At 41.8% G+C, this 27,805-nt stretch overlaps 1 protein-coding gene across 1 annotated transcript; it reads right to left on the bottom strand.

Annotated features, from left to right (window-relative positions):
* Window positions 1-1,468: 1,468 nt before the first annotated feature.
* CWC15 (CWC15 spliceosome associated protein homolog) lies at window positions 1,469-16,816 on the bottom strand (the record flags this gene model as incomplete). Its single annotated transcript, NM_001245207.1, is given in 7 exon segments — window positions 1,469-2,265; window positions 2,550-2,668; window positions 10,820-10,930; window positions 11,680-11,768; window positions 12,677-12,789; window positions 14,817-14,955; window positions 16,804-16,816. Coding segments are annotated over 6 exon segments (693 nt in total). The 5' UTR covers window positions 14,948-14,955; window positions 16,804-16,816.
* Window positions 16,817-27,805: the final 10,989 nt, after the last annotated feature.

The raw sequence follows: 27,805 nt of genomic DNA on the forward strand, positions 1-27,805 counted from the left end.
ACAATAGGGAAACTGTTTATAAAGCAGATAGGCTTTTCCTACACCTACCTACCTCACTGTTACAGTTAACAGTAAGTTCAGGTGTTGCTTACAAAAACACAGGATTGAACAACCCTGATTGCTAGGAAGTGCCAAAAAAATCACAGAGCACTTCAGATTTTCCAGTACTAGTAAAGGAAGTTCAGGAATTAATGAAACAAAACCTACCAAAAGGTAAGATTTGAGATTCCTTAATTAGCATATTGTGTTGGTGTATTGCCGAGTCCTCAGATTGTGGGTCAGCTTACACTCCAGGAGGTTAAAATACAAAAACTTTGAGGGACAACATCAGAGATACAATCTGTAAATTCTGTGGAAAAACAATGCCAACAAAAAACCTCAAATGAAGCTGCAGTCCCTACAGACCTTTCTCCAGAACCTGCACGGGAGGGAGCTACTGGGAGAAATGACCCAGCACAGCTATGTGTAATGCCTCAATTTAAGAAAGGGATGCTCCTGCAGGTGTGCAGAACAGCTGCCTGCATGCCTGTGGAAGACCTCATTCAACCCCAGCCATCTGACTTCTCTAAAGTTATTTTTTCAAAGAAAAATTACATTACTTCAGGAACACAAATGATGGTCACTTTGCATGTGTGATTTTCCATGAGGGCATTGAACTGGCATTCCATCTATGTCTCCCCATCCGGTAAGACTCTATGCTCACTTTGGCACAGCAACCAGATCTCACAATACTGAGAGACCAAATGTATTTTTTTGTTGTTGCCGTGACAACCATGCTGCTAGGTTGGACCTAAAGCAGCAGCTGGTTTCTCCACTGCCAGGCCCTGACAAGGACAGCCCTTAACTTCTTCCCATCTTCTAAGCATGTTGCCTATATACTAAGATTTTAATAGCTTTATTTTAAGAGACTTAAAAACTACACCCATTTTTCTGCTTCCCAAGAATCATTTCTATCATAAGGCAGGCAGCAGAAATAACACAAACACGTATTCCTCCAGTAGCTCACATGACCCCAAGCATGCTGAAAATCTCATTTCCAAGTAAAGGCGGGTATGAGCTGCTGGCATTAGTATGCTATGCATAGCTTAGTGAAAGGGTGGCAAATACAGCTAAAGCCAAGGAAAGCTTTTACAGGATACCAATCATGCCAAACAAAAATATGAAACATTGTGCTCTACATTTACTCTCTTAAGAAAATTAGGTAAGTTTTCAAATTAAGAAATTGAAAATAATACTAAGAAACAGCATCTGGGAGAATGAACTCAATTGAGCATAACATAGGCAAGGAAAAGGGCAAGAATTTTACATAAATACATCTGAGTTCTGCCACTGTCACCTCCTAGGCAGGGAGGTAACCACTCCATTTTGAAAATGTTATGTTCCTATCCAGTGCATCACTTGGCCAAAATTTCAAATGCAACTGCGATGACAGGAGAACAGAAAAAAAATAAACCCATCACATTTTAGCTTTTTTTTGCAGTCATTCATATTTTATACCATCTTAAGTGTTAACATGGACACAGAGGAGTAAACAAAGTGTACTATGGTATCTTGGTATCACTTGTTTGATAAAAACACAAGTTTCTGACAATTCTATTACTACCATTAAAGGATACACATGCAGACCGAAAAAAGAAACTTAACAAAGATTAACTAAGTTTCTAACTAGCTTTTAAGAGGGAGTCCAGTTTGCTCCAGAAAGTATGGTTCTTTTCAGCTCACACTGCTTACCACACTCACCTCTTCCTCACCTTTGATTAATACTGACATCTATCTAATTTGTGAAAGTTACAAACCATCATCACTACAAATGCAGGGCATTTTGGAAAGCAATTTAAACTATCAGCGGTATTTATTGCAAATCAGTTTCTCTCTTTTACCATTTACACGTGGATAGTAAAAGTAAATACACACAAAGAAAAAAAACATTAATGAGACACAAACTGGTTTAATTAAAACAGTAAAGCAAAACAATATGCAGGAATAAAAACTCCAGAAACATAGCACTTATTCTTATGAAGTCGTTGCTGATCTTGGAAAAACATTTGAGAATCCATGACCAAACATTCAGCCTTAAATTCTGAGGGAAAAGGAGGGAATGGCCACAACCTACCAAGTCCTTCCGCACTACTGCACTACTTGATATATTTTTCCATGAACTTTTTGTGAAACTCTGATCGCAGAGTATCATTGACGAATCTTTTGTCCTTTTTTGTTTCGTCTATCCCCTTGGCACAGTTCTTGAAGACAACATCATCATCCCACCTGAAAACAGAAGTTTTTAATTGCAGTAAGCTTGTAAGAAAATTAGGTGCAATATATAAAAACATAAAAATGGGTTTGACCATCTTACAGAACAGCCAGTCATTAGGATTAGATTTTAGCTTGGGGTAGAAAAATAGATAATCTTTTCTGAAAGACTATCTCCTACACACTTGCAACAAGATCTGAGGAAGGAAACAGAAACCAGCTACAGTGATAACATTTTCTGACTCTGAACAGCAAGACTCAGCAAGGGGATGGGTGTCACTGAACAGACTGCACAGTACCTCCTTTTAACTTTGAAGTTTGCCTGAGGCTGTGCTGGCCCAGTGAGGTTCAGCAGTGGGTTACCACTCAGGATGTTCTCCATCCGAATTCTTTCTTCTTCAGCCTTTTGCTCTTGTTCCTGAGAACCAGAAATGCATGTATTATTTTCCTAGGCCACTTTTCTGCTCTAGCTGGTTGAGATACACATTATTTATCTTTGAACACTCATGCAGATGAAGCTTTAATTCTTAGCTCAGATTTTTCAGTGTTTGGCACTTGCATATGAGGAGAATAAGGATAGGAGCAGAGATACTCTTCAGAGCTTAACTTTGCTAATAAACTGTCAAACTAGCAACACCCCTATCGACTCTACTTAGCTCTGAGGCACCATCAAATATTCAGGTAAGTTCTAGCTTTACCATATACATATTTATTACATTAAAAGGTTTTCTTTATCCTCATGAGAAAAGAGAGCACACCATACTATATTCACTAGGGAGAATAAACCATACAGCACGCTGAAACTTCTGTTTTCAGCAGCTGTTTGAATTTTACTACTACAACTTCCCAAGGGACTAATTAAAAAGAATATTGAGAACCCCACAGTGAAATGAACAGAGGATGTCATAAGACTATTTAAGAGTTTCAATATTAAGAAGCAGACAAATTTTCTTGTCCTTGTACTCTCAAATGCATATAACTCAGGCCTAAGGGAAGCAATGCAGTACAAGTAACACAAAGTAATTTTACTGCCTACACTTCTAAGCTCTGTTAGCACATCTAGTGACTTAAATGTTTACAGACTTCAAAATTAATGTTTACTATTAATTTTACATATTTTTCCACAAGTTTTCACTAATATTGCAGGGAGTGTTCTTTGATGAAAGAATTAGTAGGGAAAGAAAGTAATTCTTTAAATTAGGATGACTAAGTAGGTTTCCTCCTCTGAAGTATGGTCAGAAGATACGTTAAAAAATGAAACCTCATTAGCACTGCAGAAGAATCAAACTACGGCTTTTAAAAATTATATAAACTAAAAACAAAAAGGTTGTTCCCCAAGCTGGGAAAAAAAAAAAAATGGAGAAAATTAATTGCTGAGGACTTCTACAGGATCCTAAGAGAGGAAACAATTTCCTTGTTGCTGGAGTTAACAAGGTTTAAATGCTAAACTTGATGCTGATGCTAGCCAGAGTTCCCTAGCTTCTAGCATTTAACCAATAGTAAGTTATTTATTACTATCTACAATTTACAGTACTTTTCCATTAAATTGGTCAGGCATGTGAAATTTTGGAGGGGTGCCCTATCCCTGGAAGTGTTTAGGGCCAGGCTGGATGGAGCTCTGAGCAATATGGTCTAGTGGAAGGTGTCCATGCCCACAGCAACGGGGTTGAAAGTAGATGACTTCTAAGGTCCCTTCCAACTCAAACCACCCTGTGATTCTATGAAATTTTCTTTTAAAATACCTCCGCTTTCTTAAGAACATGGATTTAATGTATACACGAATAGCAGATGATGCAGGATCACTGGTAAAGATTTTACTTTTCAAAATCCACTCAAGTTTTAGTTATGAAAAAACACCTACCATTACACTGCTTCTCACAAATAAAATGTAGAACCAGCTGCAATTAACTGCCAGTGGGACAGAAACGCTCCCCAGAAGGGCACATTGCTCAAAAACAACACACAGCTTCAGGACAAGCCCTGTAATGCCCTTATTAAAATATAAGCCTCAGAAAAACTTGCTCTTTCCTGCTACTGTATCCATGGAGCTTTAACACAAGCCACAACAATTAGAAGTTATTAACACTAATCAACTGAGGTTTTGAATTTTCAAACAGCTCTAAATCTGACATTTGTAGTCCAGCTTCTGTTACTATCACCCCAGTAAGTATGAAAACATGGAGAACAAGAATTTCCTCCCATATTAGAAATATAAACTCAAATTATACTTTTCTCTGTGGATCAGAGACAAGAAATGCATGCAGCTACTTATGCACAGAATGCTAACCTTTGATTTAGCATCTTCTTTCCACATAACATGGAATAGCCAAGAGCCAAGAAACCCCATTTACTGCAGTCTGTTGCCCTGTGCTCCCACCACAAGTCCAGCAGGCCTTGGAGTGCTGTACAACACATGCATGGAAAGCTGCTTTGAAAGCAAAATCTAGGATACTGGATCAAGCAAAAACCCAGTACCGATGTTCAGGTGCCTCCCAGGAGGAGATCAGATACTGCTTATGACCATTAGTAACTTTACAGATGGATGCAAACATGTGAAGCTTTCTCTGTGTTGTCCAAAATTAGGTGGGCTCTGCACCACTATGCATCTCCAATCTTCAATGCTCCACTAAAAGTGAGGCTTTGAAAATAGAACAGGCCAGGGAAAAACACCAAGAGCAAAGGAAAAGGCTACAAACCAAAAATTCCTAATCAAGAGAAGGCAGCACTACTAAATCATTGTAAGAAATTAATAGTCCTCTATTGAAAAATGGTTGTGTGCAGACAACTTCTTCCAAGTTTACACATGCACACAGATGCAGCAGTTTCTCGTTTTAGAGCTGGACTCCAGCCAGGTGAGCTCTTCTGAAGGTGGCACGGAGACCATGGCACAGTCTTGTCCTCTAATAAATTAACTTCAGCCATGATCCAAAGTCACTGAAGCTGTGCATCATGCATTACCTTATCTGAGGCAGACATTACTATTTTGGTTTGGGTTTTTATGATGCATGAAAATGCATCCACACACCACTGACATATAGAGAAGCACTTCACATACGAATTTTTTAGTGGTCAAAAATCGACTGGAGTCAGGCAGCACCTCTTCAGGAAGAATTGCAGTTCCTCTTCCCTCCCTTTCCCCATTTCAGGTTTAATCTCATCAATTCCTACAAAGCTGACGATTCCAGGACTCTCCACCATGCATGAAGAGAAGCAAAAAGCACTCAATCATTTGAATGGCCAATATTAAGAATAATAAAAAATATGCATACAGTACTCCCATGCAGTTCCTACACACAGGTGCACATTCTAATCTTCTACATTAAGATTTTTTAAAGGCATGTTACACATCACCCTAACCTTTATCTGCTTTGACATAACCCACATAATATCCTTCAGCCTCAATCAACCTGACATAGTTTGATTTCTGATAACAAAGAAAAGCATTAAGTGATAAAATGTGGTGATATAAAAAAAAAATCAAAGCTGAAATAACACTTTAAGAAGTGTTATACTGCAAGCACTAGTGTAAGACTGAAAGAGGGATTTAGCTCTGGGTTAAAACAGCAACAGCTGGACATGGTCCCACAGGCACCTGAGCTCACATCTTGGCAGAGACCTGGAGGATACAACAGGGAGCCAAGACAGCTTTTAGTGCTCACACTAAATTAGTGCTCACACTGAATTATGACACAGGAGACCAACCACACTCCAGGCTCTGCTGACTGCATCTCCACTGCACCACCATGCAGGTTATGAGACACAACTTGTACATTGTCCCCAACAACTTGGCTTCTCAGACTCAACTGAATTCTGTCTACAGCTGATTACTGCTAGCAAAAAAATTGCATTGACTTAAGTCAGGTACACTTGCAGAGGACTGGCAAGTGGCATGTAAGTGGTAGAGGCAATCTTGGGAATTTCTTTGTTTGGCGTATTTGTCTCTGACTGCATAGGAAAGAAAAACATCGTTACCATGTTTATTTTGAGCATAGTTCCTACCCTTAGCACAGAGCAAGATTACTTTTGCAGAAAGTGCTGAAATTCCCCAAATGACTCCACTATATTAGTTATCCTTCTCAGTTTTTATAGATGCTGAGCAGCTGAAAGAAAACCTGAAATACCCACATTTTATCTAAGGCTGAAAAAAAGTTTAAAAATATATATATTTGCATAACCTGAATTAAATGCTAATTTTTGAATAACAAACTGACAGCACTGCCTTTAGCAGCAGGGAAAGAAATTCAAGAATGCACAGATACACCCCAGTTATCTGACCCTGTACAAGTTACTAACTCTGTGCAACAGAGAGATTCGAATGATTTATTGAAACTTCAAAAACAAAGAGCACCAAGTAATCACAATGGCAGTGTCCACACGCAGCTTTGTTGTGATTTTGTCCACAAGGAAAGAGATATCATCATTAGTTCCTGGCAAGGTTTAAGTGCTCCTGGCATGTCTTAAACACTGAATGAAGAAACATACTCTACCATATGCTTTTGCCTCTTTACTGAAATTTTCTTCATCACTGATTTGATCTAGTTTTAGTCAGACCCGCAAGATTTAGGTGAAAAAGTTAATATCTATCAAGACTCGTTTTCTGATGTTTTATTTGAAACCCTGTGACATGGCTAAAACAAGGGGCAGAGCTAAGATTTACTCTGATCACTGGTAAAGTAATATATTCAGTTCCAGAGAAACTTGGTGAAATAAAACTGTTAAGAAAACAAATTGAAAACTTTAGGTCTACTCTCGGCTAAGCAAAAAACAACTGGATATTAAGACAGGTTTTCCAGAACTGCACACATACATTCAGCTGCTCACTGGTTTGAAGTTTCTTTTCAATTACTTCAACTTAGTTTCTATGGAAGCACTTGAAAACTGAAAAACAAGAAAACTGTAAAGCTTAATTTAGAATATTGACATGTTTCCTGAAACCTATCCATGGATGGTTAACACAGACACTGATTTAGTGTTCGTACAGTTTTATAGAGACCTAGAATAATTCCACAGAAAGGACTTTCAAAACCAGAATTTCCTGTGAGCTTAGTGTCTACTAGAAACAATCTGAGATTACAGTTGCGAAGGAAATGTCAGGAGGACTCCCATGGTCAAACAATTTTTTAAAAACATCCATAGTATTTATTTAATGATTCTACATAACTTCAGGGAACCAAGCATTTTGAGACATTAACAAACTTTCAGAAGAACTGTTTATTTGACTGACAAACTATTAGAACCTCTTAATATTAATAATGTCAAAATTAGATTTAGAGGATTTCTATGGAGATTTGTGTTATGCATAAGGGAAGTTAACAGAGAAGAGGATGCCCTGTAAAAAGCAGACTCTCATATTTTGTTTTTAATTACTGTTCCAGCACAGATGCATTTGGAAAGAAGCCGTTCTCCTTTAATGGCAGCCTAAATAATGGACACCGAAGTGATGAGTGAAGACTATTAACAAAAATACAGTTTACTCTAAATGAAGTCTCAGAAGTAATTGGACTAGCATTTTAATAAACCAAAATAACTAAAGTACCAGGGAAAACTCTACATTTGGCACAGGTTGGGATATATTACCGTAGTTTACCCACCTAATCTTATTAAGACCATAGAATTTTCCAAGAATATGACAAGAAGAGACACATTAATCAGCCTGTATAACAATGGGGTTAGAGAATGATGATCAGTGAGAAGGGAGGTATTCACTCCACAGTTTCTCTTTGCCTGGCCACTGGCTTACTCACGTTGTCTATGGACAGCAGCATTTCAGCAGGTAAAGCATTCCTGTACATTAATTTGGATTAACAGCAATTGTATAGTTAAGATTTTCCATTAGATGCTATCCTGAAGTCATCTGAATTATTAATACAAGTTTTCTTACAAAATTAGGTCTGAATTATGGCTTGCAGTACATACTAACAGAAAATAATATGCATCTTAAGAGAAAATGATTTTATATAAAATAACTCTAAAATGCTTAGCCAGTAACACCTTATTCCAAAGCCATGGAAAATAAGGCATAATCTGAACAAATTGTACACTAAAGCCAACAAACAGAAGACTTCTTTCCAAAGCTGAACCTAAGTCCTAAAGACTCTTTCCAAGGCTGTGCCCCACTCTGGCTTTTACTTTTTCTATCAAAATAGTCTTAGTTTCCTATTCCCCAAAAAATGATAAAATAAAATTTCAGGTACCTGTAGAACACCATCTATTTATTGAAGGTGCCAATTTTGAAGAGACCCTACCTGCCACCAACTGGTGGAAGGATGAACACTGTAGGTCTGAATCTGAGCGTGCAATAGTGGGCACTATTGCAAATAAATAACATGATTTTATTCAGTATGAATGCAGAACTGGACATTACAAGCCCTGCTGCTGCCTAAGGAGAACATCCATGAAGGCAACACATTACACCTGTAAGAGACAGGAAAATAGAACAAGTGCTATCCCCAAATACTTTGTGGCTTTTAGCACCATCTAGTGACAAAATTAGAATTTCAGAGAGATTATGATGTTCCTACTTTCCACACAGGATAAAAGAAGCAAGCACTTGGTCATCTGAGCTGCAATTTACTAACCACTATTTTCCTAATCCAAGCTTTCTACACTGAAATGTGACAAGTTTTGCTGTCTAATCTTGATGCATAACTTCAACTATCAGGCAAAGTGGAAAATCCACACAGACCTACAGTTTCATTTTAAGCACTGTGCAAGGACAACTGAAGTCAAAATCTTTCCTACACGTGGCTACACTTAATTTATAGTTTAGTACATTTCACATAGGAATACTGTCGAACTGTTGGCAATGTTTTTAAGTAATTTTCACCATGTTGTTACTACAAGACAATTTCATTGCTTCATGATGTGCCTCAAATGGCTAGATAAAGACACAAGAGATACTTTCAGACATCCTTTAATGCAGAAGACATCTCACAGGCCAGATGGGCAATCAAGTAGCAACAGTCTTGTACAGCACAATTTCTGCAATGAAGCAGCATGGTACAGCTTTTAGCTTTGCATACTGTTTAAGTGTAAAACTGCAGAGTTCACTTGTTTTAACAGGCCTTGTTGATTCTAAAGGTAAATTTTTATATTGTTAGGCAAGACCAGGCTTGCAACTACAATGCTGCCAACAGCAGTTAAAGCATTATCCTCTCCTAGATGTTCCTAGATGTGTCTTTGTCTGCTGGAAGCTCAACCCTGTTCACTGCCAGCTAAGCATTCATGAAAAACATTAAACTATGTATGTATATGTTAAGCTACAGGAAGGCACTAAAACATTACATTGTCAAAGTAGCCTTTGATTAGCCTCCTGATCAGCATCTAATGAGTTTATTTAGCATGTTCTAAAAAAAATACCTCAGGTAAGTTGATACACAGGTGACAGGTGGCTTGGTTTTCAGAGAGACTTTTTGATGGTTTGGGGTATTTACACTAACAGAGAGTATACTTATAAAAACACACAAAACTATTCCAGGTGAAGGCACCAAAGCACTGAAATTATTTAAGCCCTACTCAAAAAGAGAAAGCACTTAGTAAAAGCAGATGTGGGAATGTTGCACATACCCACTATTTCTGTTGCACCACCAGAAGAGAGTGTTTCAGCAGTGCAGATGAAATACCTGAACCCTAAATTCTGTTGCAATACAATGTTAGAACCAGTACCCAATATGAACCAAAAACCTCGTAAGTTTGACAACACAAACCACTCCCAGAAACTAGTCCAAACTCCCAGTACCTAGAAGTCAAATCAATAGTTAGGAATTTTGCTAATGCACTCCATCCTAACAATCCCTCTTATACCAAGGATGTAATAGCACCACCAGCACAGTATTTAATCTCACTCACAGGAAAACATCTGTAACTATTTGAAAGGGGACTTTCCTCCCCTTTCAAGGGTAGAACACGGTTTTCTGTCTGTAGAGAGAGAGATTACAGAGAGGTATGAAAGCTACATGTGAATTGAGTTTCCTAGTTCTGAAAAAACTGCTGTATTATTATTTGGTTTTGCAGAGACAACTTTCAAATGAATTTGCCTGTGTATAATCATATCAAAATAGTTCTGGTCTTACAGTTCAAATTGGTGCTCCTTGCAGCACCAAAGCTGCAAAAGGACAACTACTGTATAAAACCTGCAGCCATAAGAAGCAGCACCAAAAAGCACACATCTTTATTTCATAAATAAAAATACTATTTCTTGTTTCCTAAATCTAGTTAACAAACTAAATTACCCTGCATTGCATGCAGTTGACTAATGCCACTATATCCTTTGGTATGACAGCTAAGTGCAGAGGACTTACACATGAAACCAAGATTATCTTGACTTGCTGCCTGTACAAAGTGTATGAAAAGGGAATAAAATGTTTCAGTGAGTAAAATATTCAGTATGTCTTATATAGAAAAAAATTCTTAATAATTAGGCAGAAGAACAAATCCATCATATCTGAGAGAAGGTTTGAACAGCACTTTGTTTACCAGTTCTCACTCATTCCCAGTATGTAAGACATACCAGTTTTAACAGCCACCAGTTCACAAAAAAACAGGTGCTTTTTAATGTGTGAGGCTTTACCTTTCGAGCTTGTTCTTCAGCTCGTTCTTTCTTGATTTTTTCCAGTTCAGCCAGAAGAGCTGCAGTGTCATCATCATCACTGTCTTCCAAGTCGTCATCTTCATCATCTTCCTGATAGTAACAAATGGAAGGCAAGAATCAGCCCATTCATTTAATTTAATAAAACATGGCCCTGGGCTGCCCAACTAAGGCTACAACTGGATGACTGATTTCTGAAGGACTGCTGACTGATTTTTTAAGTACTTGGGTAGCAACAAATACAATACAAATAGGGATTTTGCTCTTTTATAGTAAAGTCAAGAGAAACCCATATTTGTGCTTTTGGGATGACTGCAATTAAAAATGCTACATAACCGACAGACTCAAGAGAATGGCTGTCTCCAGTCATTCTCTAATCACTGTGATACAAGCCATTCTGTGTGCCTGATTAACCTGTCCAGTACTGCTGGGGCCAAATACCATAGGATTAAAAACCCCAGAGCTTATTGTCAAACCTTTGACTTAACTCTTAGATGTCAGCAGTAAGAAGCATAGTCAAAGGCAAGTGTTTGTTGCTCATGCAGTCAGTCATTTGCAGGTATCTCGACAGTTCTACCCTTATTAAGCCAGTGGTAATTCCCCATACTATAAGTGGTATTTTCAGTTTCCTAGATTTTTGTGCTTTCCAAGAATACCATTACAGCATGGGCCAGAATCCTCTGAACCACTCTGGACTTTCACCACAGTACAGATGCTGTAAAAGGAAAATACATCGGAACCTGTCTGAGATCTTTAGGCAACCTAGAAGTACATATAGCATTAATAGCAAATCCTTAAGGCAGGGTAATGAAAGGAAAGAAGACAGAAAACAAGACACATACATCAGTAAGAGGATCATCTGCATCAAGATTTGCCGCAGGAATCTGGTCTAGCCGAGGCTTCTTAGACACAGAAGATGATGTTGTATGTTCTATGATGTAAGAGTAAAAACAGAGAGCGTCTAAGTCACTTAATTTAACAGCATCTAATGTCAGAAAGCAAAACTCTTCATAATTTGTGTTGAATTAGAGTGAGAGAAACAAGCTTATGCTTTACTTTCCCCTCACTTCTCAATCTTAATGTCCAGGTTAATTCCTTCCCCTAGGAAGCCCCAAGAGCAGCAATAACATCCCAACCTTACAATTTGGCCTCCAGAAGTTTTTTTAAGTCATTATTATTTCAATCAGAAAAAAACCCCATAAAAACAGATGTGGAGAAATATTCTTATTATATATATCCAGATGGAGGGTTCCCATTTAGGATGATCCCAAAGCATTACTGTTGGCTAGTTTACTCCAAAACACATCTACTTTCTTCTGTGAATTTGAAAGCCATGCAATAGCTTCACACCTACACCTAAAGTACAAGAGGTTGTACTTAAATACTAAAAATGAGTATTTCTCAAAAAGCTCTTTGATTTTGTTATTACTTCACTATATCTGAAAAGAATAGCATACTTTCAAACAGATTTATTGTTACACTGGTGCTATAACAGCAGAAGATGAGTCATTACTCTTTCTCCTTCCTGTCTTGCTCCTCCAAGTACAAAAAAAAAAGCCCTTTATTAACTGTGCACACTTGTTGCCAATTTATTACAATTCTACTGTATCAGCTGGGCATGCTTTTCTACTGGCTGGCCTAGATTTCTGCTAGCATGAAGCCATCGTGAAAGCCAGTGGACATTCCTTTGCAGGTCAACAGCTCTGAACTATCAGGCCAATACCTTAAATTCTACTCTCATGACATGCTGTCTGCAACTGCAAACTTCTTACAACTCCAAATTTCATGCAGGAGCAATGTTTCACAAAGGCATTAGGATTTTTGTTTCTTGGTTTTTACCTCTGGTGGGTCTGTCTCTGTTCTTTTCTCTGGCAGCAACTCGCTCTCTCTCCTCCAGCTCCCTTCTGAAATCACGGTTACGCACCTCTTCAGGAGCATCCTGAGTGGTCTGTCTGAAACAACAAATAGGGGAAAAGCCTGAACTTTGACAGTCTGCAGCTGGGCACAATTTTTTTCATGGAGGCCAGTAAATCCTGGGCTGAACAGGTAAGGCTAGGGAACCAGAAATGGGTTCCATGCAAACATATGCTTATTCACTCTTCAGCAGAGCCCTCCTTTGTACGTCTGCACTGCACACACAGACCTGCCACGCCACACACTCCTGCTCCTTCTGGTGGCTCCTGAATGAATGGAAAGACCCTACTTAAATTCCTAGAAAACAGGATGGTAACATCTGTCTGTATTTCACTATGTTGAAATATTCTATTCTCCAGCAGTCCAATCCCAGTGTCCTAGTAGACATCCATAAACATCACGGTCACCTTCCTTCATTGCTTCACTACCCAAAGCTGCTGCTGCAAACCCAATCTCTAAGACTTATAGATAAGACCAAGACTAGAACATCCTTTCCAAGAACCTTTTCATCTCCATGAGCACAGACCATGACCAATAATAAAAAAGTTGGGAGAACAGGCAAAACACCTCGTAAATACATGCCACCTCTCTTTTATGTAACAACACACCAGCAAAAAGCAATGAACTACATATATCTGAGCCAGATTAAATTCCACCTAGAGGCTGCTGAAATTTTTGCGGATGTCTTGAAAAGAACAAGTGAATAAAAACAAGCAGCAATTGCTTTCACCTCTCTGTGAACTCAGTGCTGGAAGTAAGAGTGCCTGGAAGAAACCCAGACGTGAGCCATTATAAACACATTGTTTGCACAGCCTGTCTTTATGATGAAGCATTTAATTTGCTTTTGTAATTAAAAAACTGAATTTGGAATCATTGTTAGAGCTGCAAAATCTCCCCAATGCCTGTGCCATGCAAACAAACATGAGTGGGATTGAAACACTGGAGTTATCCTGCAGTGATGTAGTCCTGGCAATTTAACAAAGACAACTTTTTGTTAGGTATTTGGGAGGAAGAACAGAAGACAATTGATGCTCACTCTCACACAAAAGGAGGGACTTAAAGCATTAAACATTGTATATTCCCATCCATACCTATCCCCGCAGACTTCTTCCAAAGCAACAGACTGGTGTTCCAAACCCCACATTTTAAAAACAACCCACCAGGAATTTTCCTCATACCAGCAAAACACATTTGACAGCATTTTCTGTGTTCTTTGTTTTGGTACTCTCCAAAACACTCAGCTCCCTTATGAATACATATTCTTAAAAATCAAAGGGGCAGGAGGGAACAGGTGACAGGGTAAATATCTACACAAAAGAATGCAAAAGTAAAACCTTGACAGTAATTCCACTGAGAAGAGTAATACCAGTTAGATAAAACGAGCATTTTTAGACTGACAAATTTAATTTAAATTCTATCATACTGACTCCAAGTTTTATTTACTCTTTCAAAAAGATAAAAATTTATTATTCGTTTCAAACATAGGAAAATATTCCAAAGATCACATTATCTTGTTCATTGGTTAAAGAAATTTCTTCTCCCAGGACCTGCATAAACCACTTGCAGCTTAACATCAGCTCTTCCAACACATCCCACTACCTCAGTGCTATTCCATGGCTCCCCTGCCTCCTCTCAATGCCCTTACACAGTGGTCCTTTGCCAAATACATAATGTGGTTTTCCTGCTTTTAAGATGTGCTCAACTTCACCTCTCTCATCCCAATGTGCTCTGCAAGTGACAGTACTCCCTGTGGCTCAGCCACAATGCCAGCTCACTTTCCAACTCACTTCCCAAGAAGTTCATCTTCTGATAATGAGTGAACATAAACAGCAACAAATTATCACTAAAATTAAACCTCCCCAAATCGCCTACAATGCATTTGAGCTCGTAGCTCTGCTTTTGAGACTTTCACTTTCAGCCCACTTGTTCAGCAGTCCTGCACAATCTGTGGACCTTGCTCAGTGCCTAGCACATCAACATGTATTGAGGAAATTTTAGAGTACCACTCATAACAAAACAGTCATTCCCAGCCTGTTTTGCCTGACACTCAAAAAATGATACTAACCTGTATTTGATTTTCGTATGAGAAGGAAGATCTCTGCTAGAATATTGTTTGGATAGCTGGCTTAAGTCTCCTTCACCTTTTCCTCTTCCTCCTCTTGCAGGTTCAAACGTTGGCCTTGCCGCTGTCGTCATTTTCACTCCTACAGAATCAAGGGATAAAACACGCTGTTACTACAATTCACAGTGTAAGGCACTTATTAGGAGCTACTTTGCTCCTGGGACTGAAGAAGCAGTGACAAGTCCCACTACAGCATACCAGCTGTCACCCAGCACATGATTCTCAAAATTTAAGTAGCATTCTATGGACAGAATCTATTCAGGTTTCACAACAGAGTCTCTTCCAATATGCTTGGAAAATGATACATGGAGTCTAACTAAAATATGAAGCTACAACTGTAAAGTAAATAACACCAGCCAGAAACTGATCTTCCATCCTAAAAGCGAGCAGTACAGTCTTGTAACTAAGCTCTTTCCCCACCTGAAAAACTGCAGTCAAAAGTACCTGCCTACTGGGAAGAGCCCTTCACTACTGCCCAGACCATTGCTAGGTACCACCACCAGAAACGCCAGCTCACCGAGGCCACAGCATGCCTAGGATGGTGCTGATCATACCCACTGATGGACACCTGGCAACATAAAAAAAGTGCAAGGAAAAAAGCTTGGATAAAAGGGAGAAGTTGTCACCAGCTCTCCCCTAGAAACTGCAGGAACTCAGCATGTCCTAAAAACCAAACTGGCAGATGCCCAAATCTCTACTATCAGTTCTGTGCCTAAGAGTGAAGCAGGCTGCAAGCAGCCTCAGCTGCCCTGGGAGCACACAGTGTGTTCAGCACTGCCTGTTGGGACTGCAGAGCCCAAAACAAGCTTATGTTGTTAGTTTGTCACTTTGAATGAAAGCACAAAATACCCAACTTCAGCACCAAAGTGAGAATATAATTTGTGGCTCAGAGTAACATTCCACCAGGCAGAACAGTTACTGCCACTGAACTACTACTCAAAAACCAAAATTAACAGAGGGAAACATCTTTAAAAAGAAGGTAACTAGCCTTGGCTTGTTAATCAAGGACAGCTGACACTTCACAGTGATGCTGTACAAATCACCTGAAGCTCAGTGAAGCATTTTAGATCTGTTGGCACACATTCTGTGAGGCCCATGATCCAAGAAAATCCCTTATTCCCAAAATTTATCCTGAGCTAATTATACGTAACACGAGGGATCCATGAAATCAGGTAAAGAACAACATCTGGTGTGGCTGCAGTAGTCTGGAAAGCATCCCTGCTTCTCTCAGGTTACAGAATTAATCAGGTTGGAAAAGACCTCTGAGCTGAGTTCAACCTGTGACCAAATACAGCCTTGTCAACTAGACCAGGGCACTAAGTGCCAAAATCCAGTCTTTCCTTAAACACCTCGAGGGACAATGGCTCCACTATCTCCTTGGGCAGGTCATTCCAATGTCCAATCACCCTTTCGGTGAAGAAATTCTTCCTAATGTCCAACCTAGAGCCCCACCGGCACAACCTCAGGTCCCTTCCTCTTGTCCTGGGAAAAGAGGCCAACCAAGTGGCTCCAACCTCCATTCCAGCAGTTGTAGAAAGCGATAAGTTTCCCCTGAGCCTCCTCTTCTGCAGGCTGAACAGCCCCAGCAGCCTCAGCCGCTCCTCACAGGACTGAATCGGTCTGTATACAGTCTGGCCTCCAAAGCCCAGTCTCAGCCTTTAACCTCTCAGATTCCAGAAATACTTGAAAAAGCGTCTTTATCGCTATCAGGAGCTATCGGCCAAGAGGAAATGACCGAGCTCGGCCTGCAGCTGAATTGCCTTGGCCTTGCCGGGCTGCGCCCTGACTGGGGGCTCCAAATCACAGCGTCAGCCTCGGCCGCAGCCCGGCCCCTCTCCGAGCCCGCCTCCCCCCGACATCCCCTGCCCCAGGGCCGCCTCCCCGCCTTCAGAGCCCTCCCGAGCCTCCCTGCGCTTTCCCGGGCACTCACAGCGCGGCCTCCTCCGCCCTGCGCGGCCGGGCCCTACACCGCCGCCATAATTCCGCCAGGCTCCCACGGTGCCCCGCGGCGCGCCCAGGCACGGCGCCATAGAGAGGGGCCGACCATAGAGAGGGGCCGACCATAGAGAGCGGCGCTGGCCATAGAGAGGCGCTGGCCATAGAGAGGGTGCCATAGAGAGGCGCTGGCCATAGAGAGGCGCTGGCCATAGAGGGGGTGCCATAGAGAGGGGCGCTGGTCATAGAGAGGCGCTGGCCATAGAGAGCGGCGCTGGCCATAGAGAGGGGCCGACCATAGAGAGGGGCGTTGGCCATAGAGAGGGGCGCTGGCCATAGAGAGGCGCTGGCCATAGAGAGGGGCGCGGGCGCGCCCGCCATGGCGGTGCCGGGGCGGAAACGCGCGGGGGGCGGTGGCGGCGGCCTCGGCAGCGCTGGCAGCTATTAGAACGAGATAAATCTGTAATGTCCCATCCAGCCCAAAGTGTTCTATGATTCTATAATCATTGCAGTCGGTGTAAAGAAGCCAAAGCACAAACGACGATCACTAAGGAATTAAATTCCCCCTCTCAAAATGCTGCTCCTTCCTTGTGTTTGTTGCTCCTTTTAAGTGCACGTTATTGTCAAGTCTCTGCGAACCCACACTGTGAAGTAAAGGGCTCTCTGCTGTACCTCCGAATGAGCACAGCGACACTTTCCCGAGTGCTGACACGCCACACGCAGTTCAGAGGGGAGCCCACAAGAGGTCCCGCCGGCACTGCCGAACGGAGAGCCGAGCGGCGAAGGCCATTGCACCCTTGTATCAGCGAGCCCTCAGGGAAAGCGCTTGGGAGAACTGGGCCTTCAGTCTAGAAAGAAGCAAATATTTTAAGCAAGTTAAGCTTCACTCTGAAGCTGAACAAATAGTGACGGTAATTACTGTGTCACATCCTAAGAGCTACACCTGTCGGTAACCAAGTATCCAGCATTGCATTTTCTCATCTGCAAGTGTCCATTGGCACCCTGTGAAATGGGTTTATGATTTCTTCCACCACAGGCAGTTTAATCTCAATATCAAAGCTTGCAGAGAAGTCTGGCTTCAGGAAATTGGTGTTGTTTGGCTGCAGATCACAGCAGCCTAAACTGAGTGCATCATTCTGCGATGGTGGGTGTTACTCCTAGATTACAAATCTGTGGAGTTTAAATCAAGAGGCACTGACTGTTATGCTAATTTGACTGTCCTGATGCAGCAGAATGTTATGTTTTGCTCAGTGACATGTCCTGAAAGCATGTTACAAATTACAACTGTTTAGTTGTAATTTCCATCTGGCAGAAGGTATCAAATCTTGATTAAAGACCTTCAGAACTGAAGGGACCTCTCCTGCTCTTGGGTTAGAGGAAAAGGAGAGCATTCCATTGTGTGTTAAAAACTAGCACAGTCCCTGCTCTGAACAGAGTGGAAGATTATTCAAATAGTGAAGGAATGGCTTTGTGTCTTTGGCCAAAATTCTTCCCCAGGGAGCTTCCTTTCCCCCAGATTGTGTGTACCAACGTGAAGATGTGTTTTATGGTGAGGGGCTTGATTTCCTTAGGAGACTTGAGCACTAAAGGATATTGGTGAAGTGGAAATGCCTGAGTTCAGACTCCTAAAAACACAAACTCAATTTCATTGCAGAAGCACTTAACCTTCACAAGTCCACAACTTTTGGGTTTAAAGATCTCAAATCACACAGAGTTTTTCCCAATCTTGAACTTGTTTGGATTTAGTTTAGGAGTAAGAAGTTTAGCACCATATTGTCTCAGGGCCTAAAAATAATAGCTGGTTTACTTCCCAGCTCAAGTGCTCAGAGATTCTTCATCCAGTAATTATTCTCAGAGCATGCCTGCACTCATCAATATCACCATCAGCTTCTCAGTCCCTCTGGGTCACATCACAGGGCTCTTTCCCAAGCAGGACTCACCCCACACTTGGAGAATTATTGCCCCACACCAGGCAGGCTTTGACATTTAGGGACATTCTCTTTGTGTTTTTGACTAGCCAAGCATAAGGGAAAGGATTAAAGATCCACCAACGTGCAGGGATGTAGATGGGGATACCACTCAAGTTCAGTGGTAAAGGTGGCAGGTGTGAATTCCTGTGTTCCTGGATTCTGCACTGAAATGTCTACAGAGAGTGTAAACAAGTAGACAGTAACAAACCCCCAGATCTTCCCCCTTCCCATGGCTGCTCCAATCTTTGCTGAACAATTTGGCTGTGGCAATGCTTAGAAAGGTATTGTGTGCTGCATGGAAAACATGAAAAGCAGAAGTCACCACTTTCCTTGATCATTTCCTCCAGTGATTAATTATCCTCAAAATTTAAAACTGCACCTTATTTTTAATTTAAGTTGTCTTTGTTTCCAACCACAGGTGCCTTTTGTGCCTTTCTGTGGTAATTTTAAAAGCCTGTGTTCTCACTAGGTATTTTTCCTTTGTAATCTTGTCTTGCTGCTGCCTGGACTCTTCTAATCTTCTAACACCAGTTATTTGAGGGCTCTTCTTGCTCTCAATTCAATCTATCAACAATAAAAATATAAAAACTGTTTCAGCATCAGCTCCATCAATGTGAACTAGGGAGATATAATCATTTTCCTGCCACAGCTTTCTATGTGATTGTTTATCTGAGGATCACAGTGGCCTTTTTACACACACCACTATACTGGGGGCTTGAATCCAGGTACATGTCCATGATGACTCTTGAATCTTTCTCAGAGTTGTCATTTTATGGATTAGAAAATTCCATGTAGTCTTTGAGTTGCAACAAATAAACACATTTGCTTGTGTTATGGGCATTGGCCTTAAAAGTAAATCCTTTGCTGGTGTCACTGGCAAAGCCTCTTAGTGTCCCAAATCCTTTATGGTACCTGTACACATTCTCAATGCAATTTGCTTGTGGATCGCAACAGGAGACCAACATTATTTGGTTATCCCAGTGCTTTAGGATGTTGGTCTCACCAAAGCGGTCCTTCTTTGAAATCATGGCAAGACTGCAAAAGACATAGTGTCCTGAAAAATAACGAAAATTTTTCTAAAATCCTTGTGCCTGTTTGGAGCCTTGTTAATGTTTTTGTAATCTACTTCTTAGCCTGTAGTGTTATGAAGATTGTTTATATTCCTAATGGACTTCAAAAACTCCCTTTTAGCCTTGCCAGGGTAGGGATTTTTTTCCTGTTTCCTGTGTAATTTTTCTGTTCTTGAAATCTTACAATGTATATTCTTTGGGTTTTGGTTCCCCTTTCTTCCATCTCTAGCATTACTCTTACTGATTTTTTTCTGAATCCAGAAAGGCATTTAGTTGAAGCAATTGTAATTCCTGAGTTTTCGTGTCTCCCACTGTAGGCTGTCTTCTTCCCACCCTTAAAGTACAGCAGAACGATGTGCAATCTCCTCTTTCAAAGCAGTGCTCTGAAGGCGAGCATTTTCCCCAGCAGGGCAGAGGTTCAGTGCCAGAATGGAAATCTCCCAGCTTGAATTTCCCCCTTGCCTCCCCTTTCTTGTGTGAGACTGGTTTTGGCCATCAGAGGCACAGCTTGCGTGGCTGATCAGCAGTAAATTGTAAATCCTGTTTCTGCTTTGGAGTGGCCACAGCACTACAGCACCATTTCCTCCCTCAGGACACTGTGTGCTTTGAAGGATTGTGCCTCCTGCTGGGAAACAGATATAGAAGGGCACAAGGGATTGTCAAGAGTGGAAATTTGGTGCAGGAATGCTCAGCATCCAAACCAGCCTTAAAAGAAGTTCGTGGGAAGTTGTTTCCTTGATTGGAAAAAGAATAGAAGCTGGGCAAGGCTGTGACTCAGCCGGTGAGTCAGCAGGGGCTGCTTTCCGATGAGGCCGTCTTGTGTTCTTTTGCTCTTTGCCACACCTTCCCTGCTGCCTGCCATGGGACCATAAAGGCCATTTGCTGCTGCTTCTCTTTGCTCATTCTAGTCCGTGACCTCTGCCCTGACACCTCCCACTGCACCATCTCTCCAACTTTCTGCTTCTGCGCTCCATTCCATTCCATTCCATTCCATTCCATTCCATTCCATTCCATTCCATTCCATTCCATTCCTTGGGCTGCTGGGATTTTTGTGCTTTCAGTACTCCAGTCATGGGTGCATTTAGCAGCTGCAAACTCTTGCTTTGCAGCAACAGAGACAGACTGTGACCTCTTCAGCACAGAGGGAAAATCCTAGAAATGAGTAGGAATTCCCTGGAAGAAAAGACAAAGGATGGGGAGCTGATCTGGATCCTCCCAGTGGCAGTGATGACCTGCATCAGACACCGCAGAGCGTGGTTCCTCAGCCAGCCATTAAACGAGCCAGACCAGTGCTGCAGGTCCAACACACTGGTTTTGAATACATCTTCTGTTATTGTGCCTTTTTCTGTCTGCTTCCCCACACGCACGGCTCTCCGCCGAGATCCCAGTGCTTTTCCAACGTGAGGCGTGATGTCAGCCAAAAGGCACTCGGGGACTTGGGGAAGGGAGGGTGCTGCAGGAAGGAGTGGCGCCCCAAGACACACACAGCTAATGCTTCCTGGACTCACAGTCTTGGATGCATGCTCGGCTCTGTGGAAGCTCTCTTGTTTCTGCTGAAGGGATTTTTTTGAGCTTGGACAAAGCAAATAATTTTAGCCACGCACTATTTACATCCAGGCAAGCAGCCAGGACATACCTCTGTCTATGGCTGCATCCACTGTTAAGCAAAACTGTCCTAGTGTTTTATTTATTAACCAAACATTTCTAATAGCCAAGCTAATTTTATCCTTTCCTTAATGCTGGCTGACAATGACTCAGTCTGGCTGGGAGGAGTCTCAGTAGCACGGTGCCCAGATTTTGAAAACCAATGTTATATGAAGGGAGGGGCTGACTGTCCATGTACCATAGTGGCTCTGGCTTTGAACCTGCCCACTTTAGCTCTCCCTTTGTGTAGGTGTGGAATAAAGAAACCAGTGAAGTATTCCACAAGTGAGTTTGTTAGGCAGGGTGGAGTGGAGATGACTTTGTCTCTGTAAGAGTCAGCTGCAGCTATAACTTTTAGCGATAACATCAGGAGCTGGTACACATACTTCTCTGTAAGTTTTTTATGTTGTAATTCTTTATCAATATTTTCTGTCTGAATCAGTCCTCAGTTTATGCGCATCTCTCCCTTAACTCTAGGAGTATACTCTCATACAACTCCAGGTAAGTGAGATATCTAGTCTAGGCAAATCTTTTGGACCCTTTATCTGTTAAGTGGACAGTGACAGGTTCCTCTGGGAGGTGATTCACTCACTTACTTGAGCAATTCCAGAAAATCCTGCTCTCTATTTCATTAGTAATTTACAAAACAAGCAGAAGATGTGGAGTTTACAACGTAAAACTATGTAAGTAGTTATGTTCCAAAGATGAGGTTAAGTTAAATTACATCCTTCTGGATTCAAAATTTCAGTTACTGAAAGCTTCAAGATGCAGGTAAGTACTTTTTGTAAACAGGGCTCTAAGGAATAGAGAACCCAGTGTGGAAGCACAGACTCTCTTAATTTATCTCCAGTCTCCAAACCAGGAATACAAGGAAGAGTTTCTAAGAAAAGTAAAACAGGTCTTGGTCATCCTGACCAAGTTAAAACATAATTCAAGTTCCTTTCCAGCAACGTCTCAGTAGTGCAGTCCTCAAATCAATTGAAAAGAAGGTCAGCCATAGGATCAATTTCTACTGCCTCCAAAGATGCCACATAAATACAACATGTGTTCCTACCTAAGAGGATTCTAGCTGATATCAGGCAGCAGTGAGTTCTCTTAACCACTGTGATAACCTTTAGTTATCCTTAGTTATCCTTTATTTACTGAACTAGTACACTGAGTAAAGGGTTCGCCCACTGATGAGGCCACTCGGGCTTTGAAATAGTTTTAATCAGCCACATTGTTTCTTTCAGACGTGGGCAGAAGTCAGTTTATTCTGATTCAGATGGAAACAAAAAGCAAGAGCTTGAAAAACAATTAAATTCCCACAAGTGGGATCAACCAGGTTGTTTTTCTTTTAGTTCTTGATTGCAAATTCATGGTATTTTAGCTGCTGAGGCCTCAAGGGAGTCTTTTGCTTTTGTGGAACTATGTCAGTGCAAAGGGCTGGCACTCAGGAAGCTGTTATTTTCTTCCTAGCACTGTCATGAGCCAGGGGACCTTGATAAAGTCGCCCCCTCTCCCCAAGTCTTGTGCATTTCTCTTTTTATAAAACCACAAATAATGGACCAAGTTGCTCTGCAACTTATAGATTTAATGTCCCGTTTAAGAGCAGGCTCTGAAATTCAGTTTTCCATATTACAAATTTTCTAAATTTGGATGGTGGTGATAACATTTAGTTTTGCCATCAGAACCATCCCCTCTATTTGAGCAAGACTTGTGAACTGGGTCCTGTTGTGGAACTCAAACTAAGGATAAAGCAGGTTTCTCTTACAAGATCAGTAACCCTGACTGAAACCCCTTATGGATGACACCAGCCTGGCAAAATTTGTTCCCTTCCTGGGTTTTAATATCTGTTTTGTGATTTGTGCAAGAAGACAGGAGGGGTTCAGTTGAAGTTCAAGTGGTTAATACTGGTTAGGAGTATAAAAACATGATTAGCAGAATTGGTTGGTTCAGGATTTCTGGTGGCCAGTTCCTTCAGCTGAACATGGAGCTCTACTGTGGGTGTAAGCAGGAAGCCTTTTGAACAGGGCATTGCATGCTCCCCTGAAGACCTGGGGCACACCAAGAAGGTGTGTGTGCTGCAAACGCCTCTGCAGACTTGCCTTGTCTTGGCAAGACACTGCCTGTTTCTGTATCTTTGCTATTGAGGATTAATCATTGCATCCAAGCTTTGCATTTCCCTCCCTTTTCTTGTTCTCCTTGTGCAGTTGCCTGTCATGAGCATGGTGAAAGCAGCCACATCTCTGTCCCTGCAAAAACATGCGCATTGAGCAGCTTGACCTCATCGCTCCTATACAGTACTATCTTACTGTGCCCATAATAACTTGGATTTGCTATCCTTGGAGATAAAAATTTAAGTGGGAATATAGGGAGGAGACCTGGTCCTATGCAAGGTGCTGCATGCCACTGGTGGGGAGTCCCACCCAGCAGAGCACAGCAGTTTGTGAGCAGCTGTGGAGGGAAGACCAATAGAGCTGGTGCCTGTGGGGGTAGGGCTTGCATCGGAATGTTTGGCGTTTGATGAATGTGCCTCACTATTTACATCGCTCCCCCCCTTCAAGTTTTCGTTGTGCTGGAGCCTGCCTGCTCCAGCAACTCCAGCTCCTGCAGTGTTTACCAGCTGTGAGTTTGGTAGTCCGTGCTTGGTAGATTTCAAAGCACTTCCCATCAGGTGTAAGGATGCTCAGTCAGGAACGCGTGGAGTGGTTATGCAGGCCTTGTGCTGGAGGGAGGTTAGAAGGCTGTGGTGCTCTCCAGGGAGTTCTGGCTCCCTTGGCTGCTGCACAGAGGAGATTGAGAGCACCATGTCCTGGCACAGGCACGGGGGCTGCTGCTCAGAGGGACTGTAAGCAGAGTGGTCCAGGCTGGTCTACGAGACTCTTGCTCTTGTGTGTTCACTACAGAACTAAAGGGCAGAAGGTGATTCTCCTTCTGACTATTTGTGCAAAGTTCAGTGGCAAGCAGCTCAGGGCAGCAGAACAGTGACTCCTGTCACTGGTTCTTACAGGGGTGAGACACTTGAGACCAAACCTCTTCTGCCTCCTGATGGAGATAAGATACAAACCTCGATTTCCTAGATGCTGAACTGAACTTGAGAGAGAGAGAGACAAAGTTACCTTTCCTCAGGGGCTTTGGGTTTTGCACTTGCAATTTAACCTGCAATTCCAACAGCCACCTGTTTGTTTAGAGCTTTAATTTGAGGCCAGTACTTCCTTCCACCCTGCTGTCAGTGTGACTAAAGCACTGCTGCTTTTTTTATTTTAGAGGAAATACCTTGTCCTGGCTGTCATGCACTGATGCTATTCTGTAAACTCTAAGGGAAGAATCTGAACCTTATATTCATGGCAGTGGCAGGATCCGGGGACTGGTGATGGTGTTTTTCACATCTGAATTTTCCCCCTAGGCAGTACTGGTGCAGAAGCAACGTATGTGGAAAATATGATGTTACGTTTATGCCTAGAGCAGTTGTAGTATGTATTTCAGCAGCAAGCCAAGACCTGAAATGAGAATGGAGAAAGAGCTTTTCACTCTTCTCTCACACAGCCAATGCACTTAATTTTTCATTAACTAAGTCTCTGTGGTGGCAAGAGTACATTAGATCCTGCCTGAGGTTTGTCTGACCAGCTGTGGACATTCTGGGTTCACTTTAAAGCTGGTGCAGAGACAGAGGCACACCTGGAGGATGCCACCTTATCCTCGCCTGGCCATGTAGAATGATGCAAGTCAGAGCCTTGTGTTGCCTGCCTCTGGCTGTTGGCATGACTGGGCTCCATAGGGGCATCTCCACTGTCAATCTGAGTGGCATAGAAGGTGCTGGAGCTGGGCAGCAGCTGGAACCTCATATCCATCTATCAGGCCTGGCCAAACCTTTAATGCAGAACGTCTCACTCCTCCTCCTACTCCTTGGTTCCAAAACACAGTGGTGTTTCTGGAGACAGGCAGTCCTGGGTGTGGCTGCTACCTTGCTTCTTGATTAGAGGTTCTGGATCCTGCCAGCAGGTTTAGCTTTCTCAAGGATTATGGCTTTCTCCTTCTCTCTTCTGAAGATGATGCAAGCCTGACAAGCCTGTACCTCTAATTTTCTTCCCACTCACCAGTCTTTTGTCAATGCCGACTGTCAGGAGCTGTCTCATGCCTTGTTTTGGGCAGCATGTAGCACAGCAAGCTCTCAGCATTGACTGAATCGCACTGCACTTTTGAAAACATAAAATAAAACAAACAGTAAAAAAATCAATATTAATACCTAGAAGAAAAGCATGTAAGTGGATAACTTCCCTGTCCAAAACAGATTTAAAGTGTGTAAGAACTGTTGTGGATCTGATTAACTGACAATCTGTAAAACAAAGGCCATTACACTTGAAACATAAACTCTTTTTTTTTTTAGTTGTTATCATGTTAAAAAGCACTTCCTAATTTAAAGAATGGAGGTACTAGAGCTTTCAGCACATCTCTAAATAGCTCATTTTGACAAATAATAATTGGCACTATTAAAAACATTGCCTTATACTGCTAATCTACATCCATCCTGCTTTTGCTGTCTAGCATGGGATTGTCATTATGCTTCTTTTAAACAATTTGAAGATTAACAGAGATTTTTTGGGTATGAAGACTATGATAAAATGCCAAAGGAAGTAGCCTTTGGATTTTATTAATTTTATTCAGTATTTATGCAATGCATTTATACTTCATGATGCATGGTTCATTTCTACTTTAAAAGGTGCCTGTCAGACTTTCACTGTGCAACTTTTTGTACAAAATGAGAACATGTCTCTGTCTTAATGGTGTTACAATCCATAGAGCAATGTGGGTGCTTCACTCTTCCCAGTTGCCACCCTTTTCCTCCGATTGTACACCATGGACAACCTCCTCTATAATATTTTGTTTAAAACTTCATGTTCTTTTTCTCTTCTGAATTCAGCCGCGACGCCACTTCAGGGCATCCCCTGTCTGCTGTGGGTGGACACTGAGTCTGGACAGGAGAAAATGCAAGTAAAGAAGCAGAGGAGCCAGATAGCATCCCTGGCAGTCTCAGGCAGTTTGTGGCCTCTCACAGGCCACCCTTGCTAGTGAGCATCATGGCAGAGCTGAGCAACAAAGCAGCACTGCCAGTGGGGGCCATTCCTCACCAGAGCACCGTGGGGAAGGTGTGAAGACAAAAAGGCAGTGGAGATTGGTATTAAGACCTCATTTTAGTTGGGAATCAAAATCCCAAAAATGTGTTTTTAAGCTCTTCTCTAAAGAGTTTGTTGTCCTTGTGCCCACCCTCTTCCCTTGCCCTTGAATCTCTTAGTTACAATAGGAAAATTGTTTCACTCTCACTTTTCCCTGTGGCTCAGCTCTGGGCTCTCTTCCCAGAGCAAGTTTTTAAACTAATTTTAAAAAGAGACTGTTTCCCCATGAGACAGTGAGGAGGCAGATGTGCTCTCTGACATGCCATGGCATGTCTGCTGGCACTGTTGTGCTCCCAGTCCAAGCTTGGTATGCCTCCTGAAACAACTGGTGCCTCTCTCGTGAGACTGCTTGCCCTTGGAGATGCTGTCTTCTTCCTTTTCTTCTCAGGAGAAAGAGACAGTCACATACAACACTTGAGTCTCACAGAGGTCATGATAGGAGACTGGAGATCCAGCCTGGAAAAATATTTGGAGTCAAGAATGTTTTGAAAGGCTAGAGTAGAGGGGTCAAGCATGTGAGGGGATAAATTTTCTATTTGTAGCAAATCCAGTGTCAGTCGTGTGAACAGAGACAGGACTGGAGAAGCAGTGTGGGAAAGCAGACAGACAAGCTTGGCAGCTTATTAATGGCTAGAGAGTGTGGATGCTGACACGCTTTTCAGGTTTGTTGTGCAGGGAGGTATTCTTCCTTTTGAGACATTGTTCTTGATGCTTGTTCTTGGTCCCACTCTTGACCCTTGGAGAACAGGAAGACTGCTCATCTATGTCAGGTCAATGAAGATGGATGTAAACATTTCCTTTTCCTTTCTCCCTATTCCTCCTCATATTTTCTCCTCATCTTCTTATCACAAGAGACTTTCCTCAGATTTCTCTCATCATCTCACTTGACCTGTCACAACCTGTCTCTGGGTTTCCTCACACCTATTTTCATTTGTTTTCCTTCTTCACCTTTTCTTAGCACTGTAGATTTTCAGGAATGCAGATCCTCCTCAACTCTAATTTTTACCCAATATCTTCCTTTTCCTGATGGTTAATACCATTTTCTGGATCCTTACCTCTTTTCTTCTATTCCTTCTTTCCAACCTCTTAATTTTCCCCAACACGCTTTACCTCTCTCATGCCTTGCAATCTCTGTGTCTATACAGTTTGTTGTCTAC

The sequence above is a fragment of the Taeniopygia guttata genome, chromosome 1 (assembly GCF_048771995.1).
Source record: "Taeniopygia guttata chromosome 1, bTaeGut7.mat, whole genome shotgun sequence".
NCBI classification, from domain to species: domain Eukaryota; kingdom Metazoa; phylum Chordata; class Aves; order Passeriformes; family Estrildidae; genus Taeniopygia; species Taeniopygia guttata.